Below are 17,838 nucleotides of genomic sequence, written 5' to 3'. Positions count from 1 at the left end.
TCAGTTTGGTCATTAGACGTCCAACTAGCAAAGTGCATGTAAAACCTGACCCATAGCCGAAGTCCCATCAAGTAACAGCATCAGTTGAAATAGGTGTATGCAATGATAATTTACAGGGTGGGAAATAAAAAGTGCTGGTTTCAGCTTTTTAAAAGACTTTTCCCTCAAGAACTGCATGATGCTTTTGAGTAGACTGTACATAGGTCTCTACCCTTATCTTACAGAATGAGAAGTTAAGCATTCCCTTACATGCTGATAGGATGACTATTATCCTAGTTGAAGTGGCAGTAACAGACCACTGGCCCTGTTACCTAATTTCTGCTAGAAAGATTACGGATAACTCGTTTTCAGTTTTCGGTAGATAGCCCTCTGTCTAATTTTTGCTGATTTATATTTTTAAAATCCCATATAAGTATTCTTATTTAGTGGGGAGCCTGGGTGGCTCAGTCAGTTAAGCATCTGATTTCGGCTCAGGTCATGATCTCTCAGTTTCGTGGGTTCCAGCCCAGCATCGGGCTCTGTTCTGGCAGCGTGGAAGCTGCTTGGGATTCTCTCTCTCTCTCTCTCTCTCTCTCTCTCTCTCTCTCTGCACCCCCCCCCCTCGCTCTTGCTCTCTCTCTATCTTAAAAATAAATAATAAACAGGGGCGCCTGGGTGGCGCCGTCGGTTAAGCGTCCGACTTCAGCCAGGTCACGATCTCGTGGTCCGTGAGTTCGAGCCCCGCGTCAGGCTCTGGGCTGATGGCTCGGAGCCTGGAGCCTGTTTCCGATTCTGTGTCTCCCTCTCTCTCTGCCCCTCCCCCGTTCATGCTCTGTCTCTCTCTGTCCCAAAAATAAATAAAAAACTTGAAAAAAAAAATTAAAAAAAAAATAAATAAACATATTTTTTAAAGTATTCATATTTAGTTATTTGGGTGCGTGTTACTTATACCTAGTTTATCTTAGAGGGCATAATAGGAAGTCACATTGCTCAAACTATGTGCTTTATTGAGACATTTTTCTGAGGTGTGCTGTTGGTTACCATTGCTTTAAAAATATTTCCAAGCTAAATTTCACAATGTAGGACATCATGGGGTGTTTAACACTCATTTATCCACATATAAAGGTGGCCTTAAAACACCTTACGATCACAATTTTATGCCTACTATGGAATACCCTCAGACCTCTTGGAAAGTAAGTATATAGGCATAATCCTTATCAGGCTCCTCAATTTTCATCAAACAATGTGAATCCACTCCAGAGCTCCATGGCTTATTAATGCATACAGCTCTGTACTAACTGACAAGGGGGAAGAGGTACTTGTCCAAGATGGTCATCTCAACTCCACTACTCTGCCATTTTATACATTTCAGAAGCTCCCCTGACAAAAAAAAAAAAACATTTATGAGAGTCCACTCATGCTACTACACCACTGGATCTTATACCATGTCACTGTTTCACTGAAGAATTCAATGAAAGTTATGAATTCTCTCCATACCAAAACAAACTCAAAGTGAACATACAATTTGGGGATGGGGAGGAGGGAAAGGAGAAAGAATCATGAGATCCCTGAAGCTAACCCATGGGCTGAAGTCTAAAAAACTCTGTCCTGTAAGATTTATAATCTACTCCTGAATTAATCAAGGCCATCTGATAGCCAAGATGGAGGCATCATGTTGGCTTTGTACACAAATGCTTGCTCTAAACTGCATTCTGGCACAAGTCCACTTGCTTACGCCGATGCACACTTGGAGAAAAAACCTATTTATGTTTTTTGTTTGGTTAAATTTATTTATTTTGAGAGAAAGAGAGCACAAGCAACGGAGGAGTAGAGAGAGAATCCCAAGCAGGCTTCAAGGTGTCAGCGCAGAGCCCAGTTCGGGTCTCGAATTCATGAACTGTGATATCATGACCTGAACCGACATCAAGAGCTGGATGCTTAACTGAGTGAGGCTCCCAGATGCCCCTATTTATGGTTTTTAAGAAAAGGTAATGAGAGTGTGTTCATTATATAAAGGATTTCTTTTTTCTGAGAACCTAGGAGAGACTTATGCCTCTCTGGTCTCAGCTCTCTTTCCCTTGAACATCAAGCTTTTTCTAACCTCATGGAAATGGACAGTTTTATAAAAACTCTATGTGGCTGCTAGAAAATTCACGGCATACTTCTCATATGAATTTAAGTCCCTCAATGGCATGCAGTTTGTTTACAAATTCACTTCTAACCCTGATTTCAATAGTTCTTTGTCTTAATATTATATTAATTTGTTTTGTCATATTATATAGAAAATCTTCAGATACATTTTAGAAGACAGTGAGCTATGTATGAGTTAAACTGGAAACAAGGAAAAAAAGTCACTTTTTTCAACTGTCTTCCCACCAGAGCTCTATTCAAGTGTATCTACCTAAACACTCAGGTGGGGTTTTTTTGTTGTTTTTTGTTTTGTTTTTTTTTTGTCAATAATAGCTTTCGGTATTTGGAAAGGTAGTATTTATTCACAAAACTCATACATGAAGGATGTTTTAGACTTCTTAAAAATATTTTAGTGCAATTAGAATCTTTCTTGACTAATATAATGTGCATACACATTTGCACCTATATGTGTGTTGTTAAAGTAACCATAAAGATAAAGTAGGGTTTTCGTATAGATTTCTGTAAAGAACTAAATTAAAATTTGGGCTGTATTTCTCAATGACTTGCTTCTTCAGTTAAGAGTGTCTCGTAACAGTGAAGCTATACATGCTTACAGGCACACGGACTTTTCGAAACATCTCAGCACCCTTGTGTGCATCCATCAGTGCAATGTCCTGGGGCGTGGAGACAATCACAGCACCTAACCATTGAAAAACAAAGCAAAGAGAAAGCAAGATGATGCCATCATTTAATGCTTTATGAAAAGACTGCTTCTAAAATTACGTTGCTTACAGGCTAACGGAGTCTACTACATTAAATAGGTAACCCTGTATAAATTTTACATACTTGAACAGGAAAGATGAAGAAATATCTTCTTCGCTCTTGCCTATTTTTCACTACTCACTTTTAAAATAACTGACTGGGGGGTGCCTGGGTGGCTCAGTTGATTGAGCATTCGACACTTGATTTTGGCTCAGGTCATGATCCCAGGATCATGGGATCAAGTCCCACGCTGGGCTCTGTGCTAAGTGTAAAGCCTGCTTAAGATTCTCTCTCTCTCTCTCTCTCTCTCTCTCTCTCTCTCTCTCTCTCTCTCTCTCCCTCTGCCCCTCTCCCATGCTCGCAATTTCTCTAAAATAAACAAAAAACAAACAAACAAAAAAACCCAAATGACCAGTGATTCAAGATCACAGCTATACCATCAGAACTTTCTTTCCATTCAGACAATGTGCTAGTTAGAAGATGCACAAGGTAGGACCTACTTTAAAGAAGCTAATAGTCTACTTGGAAAACCAAAAAATTAAGGATTATAATACAATGTACTAAGCACTGTAATAGAGATATGCTTCTTCGATATTAAGGAATTATAAAGGAGAAATAAAGGAAAGATAACCAATTCAATCTAGGGGTCAGGATAGTGAAAAAGCAGAAGGTAAGGAGAAGCAGTAGGGGAAAGGTTTCAGAAAGAGGTGACTCCCAAGCTGAGTCCTAAAAGTTTGTATTATAGAAAACTCACTAGTATGGAATGCACTGTGAAGAATAGTTTGGTAGGGGTAAAACTAGGGGCTGTGGTAGAAATTGAGATGCAAAATAGTGGTGGCCTAAATGAAGGTAGCACTGAAAGTAGGTGCAGATAGAGGCTTTCCTGGGTCTTTATTATTACCCTGAAGAAACCGGATAGTTCTATGGTATAGTGTTTTTAGAGAAAGTGCAATGTAATGTTGTCTTTAAGTGGAAACACCAGAGGCCTGGTTATGATTTGCAGTTTGTAATTTCTTAAATTTTATAGGTTCTTCTAGATGATAACCTGAAAAATAATTAACATAAACATATTCTACATTACCTGGATGACCATCATGTTATAACTAAATACATACTGACATGACCTTTCAGAACCCCAAACCACCAAGTTGGCACCAAGGGGTTAGTAGTTCATCTCAACTAATGAAAACAGAGGTAGAATCAACAATAAATAATGGACTATACCAAATGAAGATCAAATGGTACAACAAAGTATTGTCTGAAGGGACATTTTGAAGAAGTCAAAATAAAGGCAAGTGGCAGGGAACCAAGTTATCACAAAGCACATGGCAATACAGGTATATCAAAGTCAAAAGAACTATGCTAGAGGAGTTAGCTACAAATTCCTCTTGCAATCAATATTTTCATTCCAGCAAGAAAGAAAAAAGAAAAACACTTCCTCTTTTAAATTAATGTCTTTAATTTGAATTTTATTGATCTTTAAAGTTTTGCTTATATTTAACCTATATTTTTTTAATTTTTTAATATATGAAATTTACTGTCAAATTGGTTTCCATACAACACCCAGTGCTCATCCCAAAAGGTGCCCTCCTCAATACCCATCACCCACCCTCCCCTCCCTCCCACCCCCCATCAACCCTCAGTTTGTTCTGTTTTTAACAGTCTCTTATGCTTTGGCTCTCTCCCACTCTAACCTCCTTTTTTTTTTTTCCTTCCCCTCCCACATGGGTTTCTGTTACGTTTCTCAGGATCCACATAAGAGTGAAACCATATGGTATCTGTCTTTCTCTGTATGGCTTATTTCACTTAGCATCACACTCTCCAGTTCCATCCACGTTGCTACAAAAGGCCATATTTCATTTTTTCTCATTGCCATGTAGTATTCCATTGTGTATAAAAACCACAATTTCTTTATCCATTCATCAGTTGATGGACATTTAGGCTCTTTCCATAATTTGGCTATTGTTGAGAGTGCTGCTATAAACATTGGGATACAAGTGCCCCTATGCATCAGTACTCCTGTATCCCTTGGATAAATTCCTAGCAGTGATATTGCTGGGTCATAGGGTAGGTCTATTTTTAATTTTCTGAGGAACCTCCACACTGCTTTCCAGAGCGGCTGCACCAATTTGCATTCCCACCAACAGTGCAAGAGGGTTCCCGTTTCTCCACATCCTCGCCAGCATCTATAGTCTCCTGATTTCTTCATTTTGGCCACTCTGACTGGCGTGAGGTGATATCTGAGTATGGTTTTGATTTGTATTTCCCTGATAAGGAGCGACGTTGAACATCTTTTCATGTGCCTGTTGGCCATCCGGATGTCTTCTTTAGAGAAGTGTCTATTCATGTTTTCTGCCCATTTCTTCACTGGGTTATTTGTTTTTCAGGTGTGGAGTTTGATGAGCTCTTTATAGATTTTGGATACTAGCCCTTTGTCCGATGTGTCATTTGCAAATATCTTTTCCCATTCTGTTGGTTGCCTTTTAGTTTTGTTGGTTGTTTCCTTTGCTGTGCAGAAGCTTTTTATCTTCATAAGGTCCCAGTAATTCACTTTTGCTTTTAATTCCCTTGCCTTTGGGGATGTGCCGAGTAAGAGATTGCTACGGCTGAGGTCAGAGAGGTCTTTTCCTGCTTTCTCCTCTAAGGTTTTGATGGTTTCCTGTCTCACATTCAGGTCCTTTATCCATTTTGAGTTTATTTTTGTGAATGGTGTGAGAAAGTGGTCTAGTTTCAACCTTCTGCATGTTGCTGTCCAGTTCTCCCAGCACCATTTGTTAAAGAGACTGTCTTTTTTCCATTGGATGTTCTTTCCTGCTTTGTCAAAGATGAGTTGGCCATACGTTTGTGGGTCTAGTTCTGGGGTTTCTATTCTATTCCATTAGTCTATGTGTCTGTTTTTATGCCAATACCATGCTGTCTTGATGATGACAGCTTTGTAGTAGAGGCTAAAGTCTGGGATTGTGATGCCTCCTGCTTTGGTCTTCTTCTTCAAAATTACTTTGGCTATTCGGGGCCTTTTGTGGTTCCATATGAATTTTAGGATTGCTTGTTCTAGTTTCGAGAAGAATGCTGGTGCAATTTTGATTGGGATTGCATTGAATGTGTAGATAGCTTTGGGTAGTATTGACATTTTGACAATATTTATTCTTCCAATCCATGAGCAGGGAATGTCTTTCCATTTCTTTATATCTTCTTCAATTACCTGCATAAGCTTTCTATAGTTCTCAGCATACAGATCTTTTACATCTTTGGTTAGATTTATTCCTAGGTATTTTATGCTTCTTGGTGCAATTGTGAATGGGATCAGTTTCTTTATTTGTCTTTCTGTTGCTTCATTGTTAGTGTATAAGAATGCAACTGATTTCTGTACATTGATTTTGTATCCTGCAACTTTGCTGAATTCATGTATCAGTTCTAGCAGACTTTTGGTGGAGTCTATCGGATTTGCCATGTATAATATCATGTCATCTGCAAAAAGCGAAAGCTTGACTTCATCTTTGCCAATTTTGATGCCTTTGATTTCCTTTTGTTGTCTGATTGCTGATGCTAGAACTTCCAGCACTATGTTAAACAACAGCGGTGAGAGTGGGCATCCCTGTCGTGTTCCTGATCTCAGGGAAAAAGCTCTCAGTTTTTCCCCGTTGAGGATGATGTTAGCTGTGGGCTTTTCATAAATGGCTTTTATGATCTTTAAGTATGTTCCTTCTATCCCGACTTTCTCCAGGGTTTTTATTAAGAAAGGGTGCTGGATTTTGTCAAAGGCCTTTTCTGCATCGATTGACAGGATCATATGGTTCTTCTCTTTTTTTTTTGTTAACGTGATGTATCACGTTGATCGATTTGCGAATGTTGAACCAGCCCTGCATCCCAGGAATGAATCCCACTTGATCATGGTGAATAAGTCTTTTTATATGCCGTTGAATTCGATTTGCTAGTATCTTATTGAGAATTTTTGCATCCATATTCATCAGAGATATTGGCCTGTAGTTCTCTTTTTTTACTGGGTCTCTGTCTGGTTTAGGAATCAAAGTAATACTGGCTTCATAGAATGAGTCTGGAAGTTTTCCTTCCCTTTCTATTTCTTGGAATAGCTTGAGAAGGATAGGTATTATCTCTGCTTTAAACATCTGGTAGAACTCCCCTGGGAAGCCATCTGGTCCTGGACTCTTATTTGTTGGGAGATTTTTGATAACCGATTCAATTTCTTCGCTGGTTATGGGTCTGTTCAAGCTTTCTATTTCCTCCTGATTGAGTTTTGGAAGAGTGTGGGTGTTTAGGAATTTGTCCATTTCTTCCAGGTTGTTCAATTTGTTGGCATATAATTTTTCATAGTATTCCCTGATAATTGTTTGTATCTCTGAGGGATTGGTTGTAATAATTCCATTTTCATTCATGATTTTATCTATTTGGGTCATCTCCCTTTTCTTTTTGAGAAGCCTGGCTAGAGGTTTGTCAATTTTGTTTATTTTTTCAAAAAACCAACTCTTGGTTTCGTTGATCTGCTCTACCGTTTTTTTAGATTCTATATTATTTCTGCTCTGATCTTTATTATTTCTCTTCTGCTGGGTTTAGGCTGCCTTTGCTGTTCTGCTTCTATTTCCTTTAGGTGTGCTGTTAGATTTTGTATTTGGGATTTTTCTTGTTTCTTGAGATAGGCCTGGATTGCAATGTATTTTCCTCTCAGGACTGCCTTCGCTGCGTCCCAAAGCGTTTGGATTGTTGTATTTTCATTTTCGCTTGTTTCCATATATTTTTTAATTTCTTCTCTAATTGCCTGGTTGACCCACTCATTCGTTAGTAGGGTGTTCTTTAACCTCCATGCTTTTGGAGGTTTTCCAGACTTTTTCCTGTGGTTGATTTCAAGCTTCATAGCATTGTGGTCTGAAAGTATGCATGGTATAACTTCAATTCTTGTAAACTTATGAAGGGCTGTTTTGTGACCCAGTATGTGATCTATCTTGGAGAATGTTCCATGTGCACTCGAGAAGAAAGTATATTCTGTTGCTTTGGGATGCAGAGTTCTAAATATATCTGTCAAGTCCATCTGATCCAATGTATCATTCAGGGCCCTTGTTTCTTTATTGACTGTGTGTCTAGATGATCTATCCATTTCTTTAAGTGGGGGGTTAAAGTCCCCTGCAATGACCACATTCTTATCAATAAGGTTGCTTATGTTTATGAGTAATTGTTTTATATATCTGGGGGCTCCGGTATTCGGCGCATAGACATTTATAATTGTTAGCTCTTCCTGATGGATAGACCCTGTAATTATTATATAATGCCCTTCTTCATCTCTTGTTACAGCCTTTAATTTAAAGTCTAGTGTGTCTGATATAAGTATGGCTACTCCAGCTTTCTTTTGGCTTCCAGTAGCATGATAAATAGTTCTCCATCCCCTCACTCTCAATCTAAAGGTGTCCTCAGATCTAAAATGAGTCTCTTGTAGACAGCAAATAGATGGGTCTTGTTTTTTTATCCATTCTGATACCCTATGTCTTTTGGTTGGCGCATTTAATCCATTTACATTCAGTGTTATTATAGAAAGATACGGGTTTAGAGTCATTGTGATGTCTGTATGTTTTATGCTTGTAGCGATGTCTCTGGTACTTTGTCTCACAGGATCCCCCTTAGGATCTCTTGTAGGGCTGGTTTCGTGGTGACAAATTCCTTCAGTTTTTGTTTGTTTGGGAAGACCTTTATCTCTCCTTCTATTCTAAATGACAGACTTGCTGGATAAAGGATTCTCGGCTGCATATTTTTTCTGTTTAGCACACTGAAGATATCGTGCCAAGCCTTTCTGGCCTGCCAAGTTTCAAAGGAGAGATCAGTCACGAGTCTTATAGGTCTCCCTTTATATGTGAGGGCACGTTTATCCCTTGCTGCTTTCAGAATTTTCTCTTTATCCTTGTATTTTGCCAGTTTCACTATGATATGTCGTGCAGAAGATCGATTCAAGTTACGTCTGAAGGGAGTTCTCTGTGCCTCTTGGATTTCAATGCCTTTTTCCTTCCCCAGTTCAGGGAAGTTCTCAGCTATAATTTCTTCAAGTACCCCTTCAGCACCTTTCCCTCTCTCTTCCTCCTCTGGGATACCAATTATGCGTATATTATTTCTTTTTAGTGTATCACTTAGTTCTCTAATTTTTCCCTCATACTCCTGGATTTTTTTATCTCTCTTTCTCTCAGCTTCCTCTTTTTCCATAACTTTATCTTCTAGTTCACCTATTCTCTCCTCTGCCTCTTCAATCCGAGCTGTCGTCGTTTCCATTTTGTTTTGCATTTCGTTTAAAGCGCTTTTCAGCTCCTCGTGACTGTTCCTTAGTCCCTTGATCTCTGTGGCAAGAGATTCTCTGCTGTCCTGTATACTGTTTTCAAGCCCAGCGATTAATTTTATGACTATTATTCTAAATTCACTTTCTGTTATATTATTTAAATCCTTTTTGATCAGTTCATTAGCTGTTGTTATTTCCTGGAGATTCTTCTGAGGGGAATTCTTCCGTTTGGTCATTTTGGATAGTCCCTGGAGTGGTGAGGACCTGCAGGGCACTTCCCCTGTGCTGTGGTGTATAACTGGAGTTGGTGGGCGGGGCCGCAGTCCGACCTGATGTCTGCCCCCAGCCCACCGCTGGGGCCACAGTCAGACTGGTGTGTGCCTTCTCTTCCCCTCTCCTAGGGGCGGGATTCACTGTGGGGTGGCGTGGCCCGTCTGGGCTACTTGCACACTGCCAGGCTTGTGGTGCTGGGGGATCTGGTGTATTAGCTGGGGTGGGTAGGCAAGGTGCACGGGGGCAGGAGGGGCAGGCTTAGCTCGCTTCTCCTTAGGTGATCCACTTCAGGAGGGGCCCTGTGGCAGCGGGAGGGAGTCAGATTCGCTGCCGGAGGTTTGGCTCCGCAGAAGCACAGAGTTGGGTGCTTGCGCAGAGCGAGCAAGTTCCCTGGCAGGAACTGGTTCTCTTTGGGATTTTGGCTGGGGGATGGGCGGGGGAGATGGCGCTGGCGAGTGCCTTTGTTCCCCGCCAAGCTGAGCTCTGCCGTCCGGGGGCTCAGCAGCTCTCCCTCCCTTTGTCCTCCAGCCTTCCCACTTTCTGAGCAGAGCTGTTAACTTATGACCTCCCAGACGCTAAGTCGCACTTGCTGTCGGAACACAGTCCGTCTGGCCCCTCCGCTTTTGCCAGCCAGACTGGGGGGCTCTGCTTGGCCGGCGAGCCGTCCCTCCGCCCCGGCTCCCTCCCGCCAGTCCGTGGAGCGCGCACCGCCTCGCCGCCCTTCCTACCCTCTTCCGTGGGCCTCTTGTCTGCGCTTGGCTCCGGAGACTCCGTTCTGCTAAACCTCTGGCGGTTTTCTGGGTTCTTTAGGCAGGTGTAGATGGAATCTAAGTGATCAGCAGGACGCATGGTGAGCCCAGCGTCCTCCTACGCCGCCATCTTCCTTCCCTAACCTATAATATTTTTTAGTTTTGCTTATATTTAACCTATAATATTTTTTATTTAAAAAATTATATAAGCACTACGAGCTTAAGGAATTTATATTTATACTACATTTATACTTTGTTAAGTAGTCATATAATAAAAATAAGTCAATATGGGGTATGGGCAGATTATTTTACCTTTAGAAGGAGGGCTTATTCATTATTCATGTTTGAAAAACACTAGCTTTGGAATTCAAACAAAATTAGAATTCAAATTTTTATTCAATAGCCAACTTCCTATGTAACTAGGGTAGTAACAATCTGAGATTTAGTTTCCTCATCTACAAAATGGCACAGTAATACTAGGTCACAGGATGAAATAATTAAACAAACTCATGTACCTAAGATGTCTGACATGATGTCTGGACAGAGGGTAAACATTCAGTAAAAGGAAGCTGCCGTTGTTGTTGCTTATAGTATCACCATTCTTATCTATATTACTGCTGTTAATAAAATGTCTTAGATGTTGCTGGGAAGGTCATTTTTATATGTGCCATAAAGCAGCTCATCCTGCTTTTCAAATTGCTCCATGGATTACTACATCCTTCTATTTTTATTTGCTCTACCCAAGGAACCAAAAACTAGTCGACCATTCTGTTTCTTGTCTTTCAAAGATTGACGGAAATCACACCTCCGTAGAAATTATATTCTAACTCGATAGACCCAATATACGTCCACAATTTGCCACCTGCTAGGTCCTGTTATAAATCTATTTCATTGCTTTTTCATATCCAGGCATTTAGAAGAAATCTGATTCTAGTACTGTCCCTATCTATTGTGTGACTGACCTTTGGCAAGTAACTCAGCATCACTCTAGGTCTCAGTTTCCTTAGCTGTAAAATTAATGCAAGGACTAGATGGTCTCCAAGGTCTCAGCTACCTCTGATTAAATGTTTTAGCATTTCCTCTTAACTAAAGTTTCCAAAACCACTCCTGTTCAATCTGACTGCTCAATAAACCTATTTAAGTAAATGTAAAATGCTATCCTCCTCAAAGAATAATGGCCCCTCAATCTCAGAGCCATTCTCTTCACATGTAAATAAAAACTCCTTGGCTATTTCCTACAAATTCTCTCTTAATTATATACCAGGATATAGGGGGTTTTCTATTGCATTAGCCCTAAAAAGTATTTTTAACTTTCACATAATATAATCATTTTATTATTTTAAATAGCCTTTGTCTACTATTTGTATTACGACTATACAATATAATTTCATGGGTAGCTACGATTTTTTTTCATTTTCTATCAAACAAAACTGGTACAATACCTTGCACAAAATAGTCACTTAATGAAAAATAGGTCATTTAAACAATTTTCCTGTATTTTCAAATCATCTATCCTAGACTAATGCTGCATGAACTCTTAGTTGGTAACTCCTTGAACCAGGAGTCAAGAGCTCTGGATTCCAGTGGTGTTTACTATGTTTTTGTAACTATATATCCTTGAATAGCTCACTAAATCTCAATACATCTCAATAAACTCTTCTGTAAAATACACCTATTTCCATTGTTCTTATTTAACTTAAAGTTATGTTCCACTAAAAAAAAAAAAAAGAATGTAAAAGTGTTATAAAAATGTTTGGTGGCATTATTTTGACAGCTATAAGATCCTACAGAGAAGGATTAAAGTGCCTTGGTTTTCTCTGTACTTGACCCTAACACAGTATCACAAATAAGCACCCACACCATCTGAGTTCCTTTGTAATCTAAATAGTACCATTCATACATCAATTAATAACTTTTTGACAAGGATAATGATCATCTTCTATGTCCCATAAAATGCTTACAAAACATAAACACTCCATTGGAACTACCAAGCCACATTTATAAAAGAGGGTTTGGTGTAAGAGTTTTTTTGATGATGTACTTGTTCTTAAATAACTAAGTCCTTAATCACAATGCAATCAGTTTTTAGGACACTGCTGACAGAAAAATTTTCTAGCCTTCTTCAAAGAATACAAAAAATAACTGGCTCACACATAAATAGATGTGTGCCATTCTTGGGGTGCCTGGCTGGCTCAGTCGGAGGAGCATGTGACTCTTGATTTCAGGGTTGTGAGTTCCAGCCTTACGCTGGGTGTAGAGATTGCTTACTTACTCACATGCATACATAAAGATCACTATTTCTTTTGCTATACAAAATTTTAATATAGTAAAATTAAACTTAATCATTATTAATCAATCTGTGCATCACAACCTAGATTTTTACATTTTAAAGGAATTATATTAATTTTTTTCATGTTGTCTCTTTTTTTAAACATAGTCTTCAAATCTGATATTACATTTTACCTTTATGATTCTTGAATGCCTAGCTAATAAATTTTCATTTTTCTCAGGGCTCTTGGAACATGAATCAATATGAACTAGCCCAAATTTTTTTCCCTTTAATACCTTCACTGATGATGTCATTTCACTCTTCTGACGGAAGGTTTGTGCTCCCTGTACTGACCACGAGCAAGGTCAGCAGCAACAAAGAGAATGTTCAGTTTGCAATAAATGGAATTACTGGCCAGGGGGAAAATATAGTATAATAAAACCTCTTTCTCAAGAATTCCATGAAGAATTTTCTATCCATTTCCTAGAGTAAATATCCAAGTCCAAACAATTAAATAATATTTTTAAATGCTATTTTCCAAGTTACAATCTTTTTTTTTTTCTTTAACGTTTATTTTTGAGAGACAGAGAGCAAGCAGGGGAGGGACACAGAGAGAGGGAGACACAGAATCAGAAGCAGGCTCCAAGCTCTGAGCTGTCAGCACAGAGCCCAACATGGGACTTGAACTCATGAACCGTGAGATCATGACCTGAGCCGAAGTCAGATGCTTAACCAACTGACCCACCCAGGCACCCGTGAGTTACAATCTTTTTAAAAGACTTTTTAACAGCGGAGATTTACTATAAAAGATGGTTTGACAGATTCTGGCAAATATGTAAACATCCTAAACAATAATTATTTAGAGTATTGTTTTAATTGCTAATTCTCTTGACTATCAAGAGGAAAATCTAGAGCTGCCTATCTGAATTTGGGTCAGAGTTCAGAGTAGTTAAACATTTAAAACGGATTATTCTAGATGTTAGGCTGATCATAATTATACCAGTGTGGAACTAGTCAACTATGCCATTATACGTCTCAGGGCATAAATTATATCTAATTCCCATGCTTTATTGAGAACTTCAGTGTTGAAATCTAACATGTACAACAGAAAACTGCTCATAATTATATTTAGATAAATAATTCCATACCTTACAACTCTGTTGAGTACATCAATATAAAGTCAACTAAGACTTAAAAGAACAAATTAACTGCTATTATTTTTTTCTTAATTTTTTTAATTAAGCTTATTTTGAGAGAGAGAGAGAGTGTGTGCATGTGCAAGGGGAAGGGGCAGAGAGAGAGAGAGGCAGAGGGACAGAATTCCAAGCAGGCTCTATACTGTCAGCACAGAGTCCCATGTGGGGCTCCAACTCACAAACTGCAAGATCATGACCTGAGCCGAAATCAAGAGTCAGATGCTTAACTGACTGAGCCACCTAGGCACCCCCTAACTGCTACTCTTAATGTTCACAGTAATCTAATATTTACTGCTCTGATTCTCCTAGATTTATTTAAAGACACTTGTAGTAAAAGAAAGTAATCATTCAAGTTCTGCTAGCTTAACATAAATAATACCAAATATATCACTATTTATTAACTATAACATAGATTCACTTTGGCATTTTTAACCACCCCCCCCTTTCTTCTGTGCAACCCCCAAATTTTCTTAATTATAAAAATTATTTGGGGGGTGCCTGGGTGGCTCAGTTCCTTGAAGCTTTGACTCTTGATTTCTGCTCAGGTCCTGATCCCAGGGTCATGGGATCAAGCTCCATGTTGAGCTCTGTGCTGAGCGTGGAGCCTGCTTGGGATTCTCTCTTTCTCCTCCTCTCTCCTCCTCCACTCACACATGCTTGCTCGCTCTCTCTGTACAAATATATATATATATATATATATATATATATATATATATATATATATATACATACTGCTGTAAGATCAACGAATGTCCACTAATATTAGTATCTGATTAAGCAAAACATGATTAAAAGGCAAATCTACCTCAAATGTACCCTCAGACTGTGTTTCAACAGGAAATATAAATAATTCTTTCATTAGTCACTGTTTTGGACCCTCTGCTCCATTCCAATAGAGAGTTGACTACAGTCACAAAGGGATATGTTTTATTAATTTTAAGATCAATCATGATTTTGCTCACTTTAGAAACAAGTTCTGAGAGGTGCTTGGGAGGCTCAGTTAAGCGTCCGACATCAGCTCAGTCATGATCTTGCGGTTCATGGGTTTGAGCCCCACACCAGGCTCTGTGCTGACAGCTCACAGCCTGGAGCCTGCTTCAGATTCTGTGTCTCCTTCTCTCTCTCTATCCACCCCCCTGTCGCTCTCTCTCTCTCTCTCTCTCTCTCAAAAATAATCATTAAAAAGAAAAGAAATGGATTTTGATACAGGCAATTATGTTAATAGCTGCCAAAAAGAATTATAAAAACACAATAATTAGTGGAAACCACAGTAGTTCAAAATCACTGGTGAGAAAGAGAGTGTGCACTTTGGAACTTTAATAAGAATTCAAGTTCATCAAAGGAATCTGCATGTATGTCTGCTTTTAGGGACAAAGATTGGCTCTTCAATAATGGAATCAACAGGGAATGGGCTTCCAATCATCACATCTTAATGATGTTAATAAAGAATTCACCAGGGCAATCCAGACGGCTGGTCACTAAGGAACCACTCGGGACAAGTGAGATTTTCAGATTTTAAAGAGCTCAAGCTGGAAACAAACAACTCACACTCTTCACTCATGCTCGCTTGCTCTCTTACTCTCTTCCTCCCCTCACTTCTGATGTTTCCAGTAAAATTAAGATAAAATCGTTGCTTTTTTCCAGTCTTGACTCCATCTTTAATGCTTCTCAGTAAACACCTTGGGGAGCCTACTTGTACATATACATCTCTACAACTCAGAAAAAAAGCTCTTTTCCTCTTCTGTGAGTCTGTTCATGTTGCACTCTTAGATTTAATATTTTGCATTGCCAATTCTGTTAGATACATGTATAGCTTGGCATGTCCATGCCCACAGTGCACCACCACCTCAGGCTTTTTGTTTAATCATGAAGCATATCCCTTTTTATACATATTCTTTCTCTAATACAAATCTACCTAGAAGAATTATTACTCCCCAATTACCCTAACTTTATTTAACCAGGTATATTCGGGAAATAGAGACTAAGACTGTATATGGAAAAGCTTTGTTCCATTTCCAAATACTATTATATTTAAGATGTGAAGATATTCTTTAGACCTAAACTTCAGATTCTGATCAAATTTCTAAAATCTATGATCACGTGCAAAAATTTTTAAATGATAGACTGTGGGGCTTGTAATTTTTCTTACATATAAATGCTTAATGAATTTAAAAGTAGTTTTTAATGTGAATCTGACTACCCATTGGTCATTATACTATTCATTGACCTTTAAGACATTAAGGAATTTTAGCTGTTAGGCATATATCATGAAGGAAGTGCCCAGAAATTTCCTTTTGAGGGAGAGACAGCATAAGCAGGGTGAGTGGCAGAGAGAGAACTAGGTAGAATCCCAAGCAGGCTCCACACTGCCAACGCAGAGCCTGATGTGGGACTTGAACTCACAAACCATGAGATCCTGACCTAAGCCAAAACCAAGAGTCAGTTACTTAACCAACTGAACCACCAGGCGCCTGAGAAATGCCCAGGAATTCTTAAACAATGAAACTGAATGAACTGCCTCAGAAGCTTCTCTTCCAAACACAAGCTAAATGATCAAGGAATTCCAGCATTAGATAGGTTGGTCGACACAAAGTGATTCTGAAAGTTAATTACATAAGAATCATTTGAGGAAGGTTTTTTGGGTCTTTCCATGTCATAATTCAGAATTTCTTAATTCTCAAGCTATTTCTTTGAACTGTTAAGGGATACACTGTAACTTCAACTTATATGTTAATGTAAACACAAGAGCCTAAAAAACTGATTTTTTTGAAAATTAGATTGGAAACAGTGTAGTTCATAACCAATGATATTATATTTAATTTTATAATTTGATTCCCAATGTAATAGGACTGAGGTTTTGGACTGAGTACTAGGAATGCCCTAAATAATAAAACCCTGGAACACAGTCTTTAATACTTGGCTATAATTTGTATAAAAACAAATTTATTTTGAAAACAATTTTTATAATTTGATAAATAAAACAATAATTCTCTTCTACATCATGCAAGTCTTGACAAATATACATTAATTATAACTCTGCCCAATATTTGCATGGACACAGTACACATGGAAGAAGTCCAAAATTGATGGTCTCCTTCAAACTTCCATTCTGCAAATTGAAAACATAAATGAAGGTGTAATATCTCTGACTACTAGAAACAGCCATGATCTCAGTCTTCCACCTTTAAAGTATAAGCATGTTTCTAGCTTTTTGGTTTGAGGTCATCATAAACTGTCAAACTACAGGGGAAGCAAAGCACTAAAATCCAAAATAGCCAAATGTTTTTCCTTGAATTTTCAAGCGTTTTCCAAAGGATTAGTACTGGATATTTAAAGAAGAATTATTTTAAATTTGAAAACAATTAACAAGGGAAAAAACAGTTATTTAAAAAAAATTAAAGATTTTATTTAGGTTACCTATTCCTTTCAAATAGTAAATACCAGATAAACAAGGAAACTATTTCAAGAGATGGCCTAAGGTAAGTCATTTATGTAACAATAGCAACAATAAGTTTCTGATCCTCCAAACCCCAGTAGGTTTTCATATTATCAAAACTACTGTCCAAATTAGCAACCAAAGAGTGTTATCATAAAAGACATCATTGATTAGACCAAATAAACTGCTGGTAGAGGGCAAAACACTAGTGTGGACTTGTCCAGCTTTTTCTCATGTGTCTTTGATAAGTGAATAGGAGTTCAGTTAGTGTAGCAATTGCCCAATGCCTTTCACAAGCAATAAATGACTTTCACTTTAAACAGTGAGTGAAATATTAAAGTGACTTAATTTAAAATTCAGACCTCATCTCATTTAAATGAGTGAGAGGCAGAAAGGCCTCTGGTCTTCCTTCTATCCATACGGTCCAGACAGAAAGGGCCCTAGACAGGAAGAAAGGGCATCACCTTATTTTTGTCATTTTTAGTCTGCCAGTGTAGCTTCTCTTGAGCTCAAACATAGTTAGAATATTATCTAGCTGACTACTCTGCCATATACAGTAACTCCCTCTCTAGGAGGGACCCATACTAGGACTATTTGGCTGCTTTCTGTGCCACTTCTGCCCTTCCCTGAAAGAAAAAGAAAGGGAACAAAGAAAGGACCATGACGGCTCCCCTCTCAACTGCTCAATCTTTGTCCCTTCTATTATAAAAACTGTTTCCAAAAGTTTCACTCCTACATCAATTTTTAATTAATAAAGTGAAGGGCAACTTTTG

The 17,838-nt window shown here is 38.6% G+C and overlaps 1 protein-coding gene across 6 annotated transcripts in view; it reads right to left on the bottom strand.

Moving 5' to 3' along the window:
• The window catches only part of NUBPL (NUBP iron-sulfur cluster assembly factor, mitochondrial), a 240,162-nt gene that overhangs the window by 26,564 nt on the left and 195,760 nt on the right, over window positions 1-17,838 (bottom strand). For all 6 annotated transcript variants that reach the window (XM_058738760.1, XM_058738761.1, XM_058738764.1 and 3 more), the window contains one exon: window positions 2,724-2,809. In XM_058738760.1, the coding sequence (XP_058594743.1) occupies window positions 2,724-2,809 (86 nt within the window). The remainder of the gene's footprint in view (window positions 1-2,723; window positions 2,810-17,838) is intronic.

Source organism: Neofelis nebulosa, chromosome 7, assembly GCF_028018385.1.
Source record: "Neofelis nebulosa isolate mNeoNeb1 chromosome 7, mNeoNeb1.pri, whole genome shotgun sequence".
NCBI classification, from domain to species: Eukaryota; Metazoa; Chordata; class Mammalia; order Carnivora; family Felidae; genus Neofelis; species Neofelis nebulosa.
The sequence above is the reverse complement of the archived record's forward strand: the minus strand, read 5'-3'. Positions and strand labels throughout refer to the sequence as shown.